This window comes from Silene latifolia, chromosome 4 (assembly GCF_048544455.1).
Source record: "Silene latifolia isolate original U9 population chromosome 4, ASM4854445v1, whole genome shotgun sequence".
Lineage (NCBI taxonomy): Eukaryota > Viridiplantae > Streptophyta > Magnoliopsida > Caryophyllales > Caryophyllaceae > Silene > Silene latifolia.
Window position 1 is genome coordinate 10,762,454 of NC_133529.1, and position 10,849 is coordinate 10,773,302.

General features: G+C 35.0%; 1 protein-coding gene across 1 annotated transcript; it reads left to right on the top strand.

The window, feature by feature from the left end:
- The first annotated feature begins 736 nt into the window (after positions 1 to 736).
- On the top strand, positions 737 to 9,582 carry LOC141652911 (putative beta-D-xylosidase 2). Its single transcript, XM_074460525.1, has 7 exons — positions 737 to 1,367; positions 4,247 to 4,525; positions 6,018 to 6,187; positions 6,578 to 6,675; positions 6,861 to 7,211; positions 7,470 to 7,883; positions 8,586 to 9,582. Exons 1-7 carry the CDS (start codon positions 954 to 956, stop codon positions 9,176 to 9,178), a joined length of 2,319 nt encoding a protein of 772 aa, XP_074316626.1. The 5' UTR covers positions 737 to 953; the 3' UTR covers positions 9,179 to 9,582.
- The last annotated feature ends 1,267 nt before the right edge of the window (positions 9,583 to 10,849 follow it).

Sequence of the window (10,849 nt, forward strand, 5' to 3'; positions counted from 1 at the left end):
TACCAAGCCAAGACTAAAGATTACATAAACATGAATAAGGGTAACAACAGCCAGAAGAGCATCAAGGGCATGATGGTGAATGCAAGCGAAAGAGCCACGGGCCATAGAACGAGCTTCATAAACACGGAAGACCTCCAAAATTCGTCGATACATACGAGCCACGGAGTGGCAATAGCAGAGTCTTTGATGAATCTGAAACAGTCCTATTCATTTGAACTTATTTTTCCTGAAATTTTCTAAACTTTTTCCTAAAATTTTCTAAACTGAACTTAAATAATAAATATGAGTTGAACTCAAGTTTTCTAAACTAAAATTATTAGATGTGAACTTTTTGAACTGAACTTATAATAGAATTTAAACTTTTCTGAAGTGACTTTAAGTTCAAAAGAGTAATACCAATAGTCTATTTGTTACGAGTTACGACACTTGAATTGTATCTCAAGCAAAAACAAGAAGATGAAATACTAATTGAAGGATAATGCATTAAAAAGCTTGATACTACTCCGTAATTGATAAGATTAACAAATTGTGACAAGCATTGTTAATGAATGCTTCACGTATAATTCAATTCAAAAATCTGGAAAGGAAAACCAACTAACATACAGTCGTCCAAAAAGGAAAAGAAAAGAAATCCAAAACTTGAACGCCAATCCTAATCATCCAAACATCCAACACCCTAAACTTCCTCTGACATCAACATCACCCCATTTCTCCATACTACTCTGTTATCCTAGCCATACTTACCTCTATATACATTCTATAATAATAATAATAATAATAATAATAATATAATAAATGTGTCTCCTAATATATTTATTAAAAATAAAATCCGAATCTAACATGATATGGTAGATAGCTCACACTATAAATATGCACACATTTTGTTACTCCTTCATTCACAAGTCTTAAACAAACCTCAATAACAACCTTCCCTAAAAATAAAATAAAATAAAATGAAACAATCCCAAATCCACATTTTATTATGTTTATTACCAATCCTATTATTATTATTAGACGGGTTTTATTTAGAAGTTGAGGCTCGAGCCCCATTTGCGTGCAACCCTAAGCACGCAGGGACCCGAGCCTACCCGTTCTGCCAAACAACATTACCAGTGGCAGAACGGGTTCGAGACCTTATAGGACGACTGACATTGCCCGAAAAGGTGTCACTCTTGGTGGACAATGCGGCGGCCATACCGAGACTGGGCATTAGCAGCTATGAGTGGTGGTCGGAGGCGTTACATGGGGTGTCAAATGTGGGACCCGGTACTAGATTTGGCGGGAAATTTCCTGGAGCAACTAGCTTTCCTCAAGTTATTACAACTGCTGCTTCCTTTAATACTACCTTGTGGGAAGAAATCGGACGGGTAAGATTTCTCGTTCGCTTTTACTTATTTAATTTTGAGTAACTCTCACGAGTAATAACAATAAACAAATAATTGAGACGGAGTTTTTTTTTTGTTTAGCCGAATGTCATATTGTCATGCAACATGGTAGTGTACTCTGTTTTTCTTGTTCAAGGTGTATTAGAACGTAAGTTCAATTGAGTTAAAATTTTTATTCTTTTCGTTCCAATTATTTTTTTCACCTTTTATATTTTCTTCTTGACGAATATGTTAATCAAAGGTAAAAAATTATTGGAACCAGGCTTTACATCCTTAATTTATTCCTATGAATTCATGCACGTAAAATTCGAACAATCTTATTTATAAAAAACTAAAAAAAAATATTTTCTTTGTTATGCGAAAGCAATATATCCATTTTAAGAAATTTACGAAGATAAATTAGTAAAGACAGATTTTACGTTAGAACAAAAGCGGGAATTTTCAGTTAAAACATAATAGTATGGGGGTGTACGTGCAATTTTTGTTAAAGGTAGGGAAGAAAAATACAACATTGAAGGATGTAATAGTAGGCAGTAGTTATGAGATGTTGTAATAACAAGGGTATCATTGTCGCGTATAAAGTAAGAAAAGAAATTAGCAGCTAAGATTATGGTTGGCGGTCGAGTTTATATGTCCCCGATTATGATTAGGTTTTAGCTCAAATCGTTACTCATTAGCTAACTGATACTCTGACATACTTTCCAGTAATTAGGTCCACTAACATGCTTTTGTTGGTTAACTACTCAACGACTTAAGCTCTACTCCCTCGAGAAAAAACTACGTTAATTAGCTGTAATTAACTTTTATCTCTATTAACACTATGTGGTAGAATTTGATTCGTTTTGAGATTTAAGGCGGTATTGCGTCCTCCGGAAATGATCTAAAGACAATCGGCCAAATTAAATATTATAAAGACTTAGATGTTAGAAGTACGATACACCCGAATAAACGAATTTTTCCGTTAATAGTAATAATAGAAGAGTACTTTAATAAAAAGTGGAGTGGAGGATGAGGACATTTACAACCACTTATGGCAACTGGTGATTAAGATTAGGAGGTCCACTTCTTTGTTATAACGGCGGTATCTTTTTTTTTTCCGGTCCGTTTTTCTTAAGACCATTGTTTTTGGTCTGAAATAAGACGGGTAACATGTTATCATTTTACAATAAAATGTTGTTATTTTTTGATAACATGTTACCATTATTGTTCACATCATTTTCAGGGTAAAAAATGACACCTTTAGTCATAACATTTTGTGAATTAATTGGTTATATTTTCTTAAAAAATGGCAACATTTTATCCGTCTGACAAATAAGACCAAAAATGTCCGTCTAAAACAAGAATTTGTGTTTTTTTTTGGGGTGGTGGAACATCAAGACATTTAATTACGGAGGTCCACTATAGCGATGCGTTATAATACGCTTTTTTGGGATTGCATGTCACGGGATAGTATTAAGTTACGTGTTCAAAAAACTTATAATCTATATTGAGGCATTTAATTTCTATATATCAAACTAACTCATTTAGATATATTGTTGTTAAAAATGATCGAAGGACTTTAAGTGTTCAATATATATAGAGCTAAACAGGGGCGGACCCAGGATTTAAAGTTTGGAGTAGCAAAAATAAATTTAGCACATTTAGCCCATATATATAAAAAAAATTTAGGATCGAGAAAAATATACAGTACATAACTTGTTTAATCTAATTCACAATATGTATAACGAGTACAATGATCGCCTACCTAATAACTTAAAATTTTGTTACTTCCCAACTAAAATAATCAACTCTTGTTATATTAATTAGTTTATTTTTGTTTTCTAATTCATCGACTACATTTTTTATCTTGGAGTTTAACGAATTTCTATTGCTTTCGTTTAGCATCAATGCGTTAACTACAGATATTCTACGCCTAAAAAAGTACTTCGGCCGTAATTATATGATGTTTCCATTTAACTTTTTGAGATCAAAGTTTGTGAAAATTAGAAATTTAAGAAATATTACGATAAAATATAAAGTTATTTACATTTGCTCGAGAAAATGCTTTACGCCGTATAAAAATCTATTTTTAGCAAAAAAAATGTACTAGTTGTTAAACCCCCCTCTCTCTAAAAATACTCTCTAAAAACCCTAGCCTCCATCAGTTATACGCGGGGCCTTCATTGATTATCACTCGATGGTAAGCCCCAAAATTATTTCATATTTCAATAAATAGTAAGTATGTAGATCTATTTTTTATTCAATAAAATTCTCTTTTGGTGAAAATCGTTTTTCTGTCCCTTATTTCAGGGTTTTTCAGTTTATTCGCAGGTTTAGTCTCGTCGGTAATATAGTCAAGCGTAGTTCATCGATGGTTCGTAGCGTGTTCTATTAAAGGGACGAGCCGAATTGTCAGATGACGTTTTAATAATGAATTGTTATTTTCTTTCAAAAAAAAAAAATAATAATAATGTACTTCGTATTATTGTATACATTCCGTCTCAATGAAAACGGCTACTATCCGTCACACGCTAAATACGCATAGTGGCCCTCTCACAAAATACAAGTGGGAAGGCAAGTGGGGGTATCCATTTCCCCTACTTGTACTATCCATTTGCATTTTGTGAGAGGGACACTATCCGTTTTCAGCTTGTGACGGATAGTGTCCGTCTTTAATGAGAATTGTGTAAAGAAACATGATAAAAGTGTCATTTAACCAATCGTGAAAAGTCAAACGGGAATATCATATAATTACGCTATATGTATAATCATGTCATTTTTTTTATTAGTGTGGACTATATTATTATGAGTTTTTTTTTTCTTTTGAGTTTTGAAATTGAAAAACTTTAAGAAAGCTAAAATGTGATTGGTTAAAAATGAAGGTGGTGTCTGACGAAGGAAGAGCAATGTACAACGGAGGGATGGCAGGTCTGACATACTGGAGCCCAAACGTGAATATATTACGTGACCCAAGGTGGGGCCGTGGACAGGAAACTCCCGGTGAAGACCCTGTTGTTGCCGGTAAATATGCAGCTAGTTACGTTAGAGGTTTACAGGGTACTGACGGTGACCGGTTGAAAGTTGCTGCTTGTTGCAAACATTATACCGCTTATGATCTTGATAATTGGAGTGGCGTTGATCGTTTTCATTTCAATGCTCAGGTATTTCTTTGTCATTTTCTTACTTTATGATTTTATTCTATTGTATATATGTATTTGGAATTTGGGTTAGATAATCTAAATTATTCTGTGTTTTTGAGTTAATCTAGGTTTATTTTACTAAAAGCCATGCACATGTTGGCTATGCACTAGTATAGTGCTTGTTGAGAATAATTGTCCTTCTTAATTCATCAAATGTAATACACATACATGCTGATCCGGTAACAATCTGCAAACTACGTATACATATTCAAAATCTATAAGATATAACTTTAGACTCTCAGTCTCAAATCATACATACGAAGGAGTAGTTAATAGGGAGAACATAATTATCCATTTTTTGGGCATTAGTTATACATGTGAATATGTGATCGTTGTATGATATGACGGACAAAAAATGACCACTTTATGATAAACAACTAACATTATATGTTAGAATATGATTACTTTATAATAATAAAAAATTTACCACTTTTTAACACAAGTTATCAAAAAATGGTTATTTTTTATGTAATCGCACTATACAAAAATCTCATAGGTAGAATATGCGATTTTTTTTATAGAAATGTCGCCCAATAAATAAGAACTAATCCACTCCTTGCAACACCAATAAAGTGAGTATAAACTTTGAAGTTTGAAAGTACAATCCACGAGATAACTGCGATGGGCGAAAGTGCAAAACAATCTGACATATAGTAGGTCTCCCTTGCGACGGGTAATATGTGAGTGGAAATGGGTAGAGGGGACAAGGTGGGTACCCACCCCATGTGCTTTGTCTCTCACCTTTATGGGTTTTTTGTGAGACGATATGGTATCCGTCGCAAGTTTGCGACTGATACCCTCCGTCATAAAGGGAGATTTTGTGTCTGACATAAATCAAGATTTTTGGAGGAGTACTCCAATGAACAGAGAATTATTAGATTGGACTTTTATGGTTCGTCAAGTATAGTACCAAAGGTACTCACACAATTCAACCAACACAAATCTTCTGCAATAACTACAGTAACGTCACTCTCAAGTCTTGGCTCCAACTTGGCAACTTGCCATTGGATTTATGGTAGGCGACCAATCAAACCGTGCGTTGTCCATATTCCCTATCACAAATTCTCATTTGTGACGGAGGTATCCGTCGCAGTTTGTGACAGTGATTTTTACTCGCCTCTCACAAAATACCCTCGGCTTGAGAGATGAGTGGGAAAGCAACGTGGGGAAGTCCAATCTTATCCTCTCCTTTTTTGTTTTGTGACGTAAAATATTCGGGATTAGCGACATCATAAAAAGTAAATTGATTCCCTATATTTATTGATTCGATCATGATGAATGTTTCATACGTAGATATGTTATTGAATTAATTGTGTTAGATCAATTTACCTTACCCTAATTTTTATTATATGATTGTTGTATGTGTGACGAAGAAAATGTAAATGAGAAAAAAAGATATATATTGACAATTAAGTATAATTATTAATGTGTGCATGATATTATGAATGGACAGGTTAGTAAACAAGATATAGTGGATACATTTGATGTGCCATTTAGAGAATGTGTGATGGCAGGCAACGTCGCAAGTGTAATGTGCTCCTATAATCAAGTCAATGGCATTCCAACTTGTGCGGACCCTAGACTCCTTCGTACCACCATCAGAGGCGATTGGCGTCTTAATGGGTATTAATCTCTACCTCATGTTTTGCATCAACTTTTTATTAATACCATCTTTCGTTAAAACGCACCCACAACCAATTTAAATAACATAAATATAAGCAAGACCCACAGCCAATTAATCAAAATGTTCATTTGTTTGTACTCGTATACCTTATATTCATCACGTATATTATTAGCCACGAAGCTAAGTTTGGACGGTCTTATACGGTGAGAATTGAGATTGACTCGTGTAGAAATATTGGTTTTTCTTAGCGTATAGAAAAACAAAACAATTATTTTATTAAAAAATTATACAAAAATGCGGCTAATGGAATCGAAACTAAAAATGCATCTATAATGAAGTTTGAATTAAAAAGACGATCGTGCTTACTTTTTCATCTTCCTTTCGAACAGCTATATTGTATCAGATTGCGACTCTGTTGGGGTTTACTATAATAACCAACATTATACGTCAACTCCTGAAGAAGCCGCAGCAGATGCCATCAAAGCAGGTAATCACAAAGTATCGAGTTATTAATTCCATAAATACAAGCATTGTCATATATTGATGATAATCTATTAGACTTGTCTAACTATAAAACGGTCATATAAAAGAGTTGATGTACTTTGAATGTACTTCTAATATTTGTCACAAATTTTTTGGGCCCTAAACATGTCCATGTTGCTTGTATTACAGGTTTGGATTTGGATTGTGGGCCTTTTCTAGGAATCCACACAATAAATGCTATAAACAGAGGATTAGTAACTGAAAATGATGTAAATAACGCTTTAACAAACACATTCACTGTACAAATGAGGCTTGGAATGTTCGACGGCCCACCATCGGCCCAACCATATGGTCATCTTGGCCCAGCTGATGTCTGTACTCCGGCCCACCAAGAACTAGCCCTTGAAGCTGCCAGACAAGGCATTGTCTTGCTCAAGAATCATGGCCCAAGTTTACCCCTATCCCACATCCGACACCGGACCGTTGCTGTTATTGGGCCTAATTCGGATGCTACAGTGACGATGATCGGTAACTATGCAGGTATATATCTTATAAAGGTTTTTCTAACATGTGCCCTTATTAAATTAATTAGAAAAACTTTGTTGAGAATAAATCATGAAAAATAGATATATAAACTCACATTTACCATAAATAGTTAAATATTCTCAACAAACTTTCTATAATTAACTTATTAACATGTGTTCTTATAAAATCCTTTGGGTAGGACGGTCTTACACTATAATTGGAACGATAATGGATCGTGTATTTGATATTCGGATATCCCGACTTGATTTGTAGGTATTGCTTGTGGATACGTTACGCCGCTACAAGGAATAGGGAACTATGCCAAGACCATACACCAACAAGGCTGTGAAAATGTGGGTTGCAACGACGATAAACTATTTGGGCCAGCAATCAACGCGGCAAGTCAAGCAGACGCGACCGTCATCATAATGGGCCTTGACCAGTCCATAGAAGCAGAGTTCAAGGACAGAGTTGGGCTGCTCTTACCGGGCCGGCAACAAGAGCTAGTCTCCAAGGTTGCTGCTGCCTCAAGAGGTCCAACTGTTTTGGTCTTGATGAGTGGTGGGCCTGTTGATGTGTCCTTTGCTCAGAATGACCCAAAGGTTTCCGCCATCTTATGGGCTGGATATCCTGGTCAAGCGGGTGGGCAAGCCATAGCCGATGTCCTCTGGGGAACAACTAATCCAGGTATATACTAAAAGAATAAAAATTCTCTTAGTTTTCTCTTTAAATGTTTTTATCTAAATAAAGAAACAATTAAACTTTTTTTCTTTAAACTATTATCCTTCATTAAAATATAATCTTATAATTAAATTCAAAATTATGATTTTTTCATCAAATTAAAATAAAATTGATGTTAAACTATAAACTATTAGTTGATAAATTTTTCATTAGATACAATAATTATAACTTTAGAGAATAACTTGATACATACTTATCATTAAACTTTGTGACAAAAAAAAATTCATTAAAATAATTGGAGAAAATTTATAAAATAAAATCCTTAATTTTATGGTAAAAAAAATATAGATTTCATAAAATAAACCTTTCATAAAATTAGTTTTCCATTATAAATAACACCCTAAAAAATATTCTATAAATACCGCGCATTGCACGAGATCTATACTAATTACTTAATATGTGTCCGATTTTAACACGAGAATACTTCGTTCGAAAGAGAATCGGTTTGAAAAGGACTAATTTGGACCTAATACATCTAAAAAAAACTCTAATTATGACCTTAAAGTGAATGACGAGCCCATAAACTCGACTTACATGATATGTTCGATAAGTTTACTTGTCCTAGTATCGAACATTTTTCTTTTGTATTTGTTATTGTAGGCTTTAAATTAACAAGGTTTACCTTAACGAATGATGTCGATGCAACAGGTGGAAAATTACCGATGACATGGTATCCACAAGAATACCTCAACAATCTTCCGATGACCAATATGGCAATGCGGTCCGGGCCAGGCTACCCTGGAAGGACCTACAGATTTTACCAAGGCCCAGTGGTGTACCCTTTTGGACACGGCCTAAGCTATACTCATTTTACCCACACTATAGCAGGCGCCCCGTTGGAGGTGATGGTCCCGTTGGACGGCCACCGTAGGACCAATTCAAGTGCGTGGGGGAAGGCCATCAAGGTTACCCACGCTCGGTGTGGCCAGCTTTCCTTGGCTGTCCATGTTGATGTTAGGAACATGGGGTCCAGAGACGGGCCCCATACCCTACTCGTGTTCTCTAGGCCACCAGCGGGACATTGGGCCCCACAGAAACAGCTTGTTGCGTTTGAAAGGGTCCATGTCCCAGCTGGTGCCCAGCAACGAGTGAGGGTCAACATACACGTGTGCAAGTACCTAAGTGTCGTGGACAAAGCCGGCATTAGAAGGATTCCATTGGGTGATCATCATATTCATGTTGGTGATGCCACACATTCCATCTCCCTTAAACCCGAAACTTTAGGAGAGATTAAATCCTAATTTTTACACCATTTTTTTACTCTCTTAAACCTGATACAACTGATCCGGATAAAGGGAGTGATTTTTATTATCACGTGATTAGCAATATGGCATTGCTCGAAGAAGTGCAATGCCATATTGCCATGTGAAAGGTATCATTATTGAAGCATTCATATATTTAGGATTGCCTTAATTATATAGGAAAGTCATCAGTTATGGCTATAGGTATCAAATTACACAAATTATAGGCTTCTTGAAGACCATATTATTGGTGGGTGTATTCTTTTGAAGCATGTCTCTGTGTTACGGAGTACTATTATTTACGTACTCCCTATAGATTTGTTTGTAAGATCACTAGTGTGATCAAGAAAATTGGAAATGTACTTATATATGATGAAGCCAGATTATTACTTGGCTTGTTATACGCTTGAACTCCCTATTGTTACTCTGTTGAGCAAACACCTTAAAATGAGACTACTTTAAAGCCAAAGTTACTAAATCCTCCGCACAACTTTTCATTTAAGACGCGCATATCCGTCTTAACTTTCAAACGGTTCAAGTATCACGCATAAGACAAAAACAAAATGTATTGAAATTAGTAAAAAGTTTATCTCATCTATGCAATAGGCTGTTATTTAACCGTTTTAAGGAAGACCTACTCAATCCTCCATGAAAAAGCATTAATTTAGTTACGAGTAGTTTTTAGTGTGTTTAATATATAGTATGTCTCCGTTCTCACTAGGGGTGTTCAGAATAAACCGAACCGCAATAACCGAACCGCAAAACCGAAAAACCGTCCATTTTTAAGGTTCGATTAACCGAACCGTTTCGACAAAGCGGTTCGTTGAACCGAACCGTTAACTTTATTATGGAAAAGGTTCGGTTAAGGTTCGCAATTTTAGATAACCGGTTAACCGCGAACCGAACCGTTTCACAAAAAAGTAAGCAAAAAATTAAAATATTATATAAAAAACTGTTCTTTCGTTTAATTTTCTTAGTGTATCCAAATTTAAAATTTCTTAAATTGATTAATGCTAATGTTTAGCTTATTAACTTTATTGTTGGATATAATATATAATGAAAATTTAATTAAACTATTAGAAAAAATTAAAGAAAACTGAAAAAAAAGTAATATAGAACGATTATCGGTTAACCGGTAACCGAACCGCTAATAACCGTTTAAAGTGGTTAACCGAACCGCTTCTAACGGTGAGGTTTAGGTTCGGAGTTTTGCCGAACCGAACCGTCTGCGAACCGAATTAAATTAGAGGTTCGGTGAACCGAACCGCGAATGAACACCCCTAGTTCTCACACTAATTTAGGGGTTTTTAAGGGACACACTAAATTCGTGTTAAATGGTATTTCAATAGACTTACTCATGTAAAAGAGGGAATGTTGGTCAACCCTCAAGAAGACTTCCGTATTCTAAGGATTCCAATTCTACCCTTTTTATTAATTTGATTTTACAATTGCGCCATTCATATTACGTGAGAATGTATATTATAAGAATGTTCTTTGTGAAATTATTGTGGATTTAATTGGGAAAAAGCGGGTCGATTATTGGTTATGTGCATATTCGATTTAAAGATGGTTAATTTTATACAATTCTTTGATCTTGGACAATGCTTGCTTTGTTCTTTTATGTTAAAAGAAGATTAACTAATCTGACTAAATACTTGTGTTGGGCCTCTG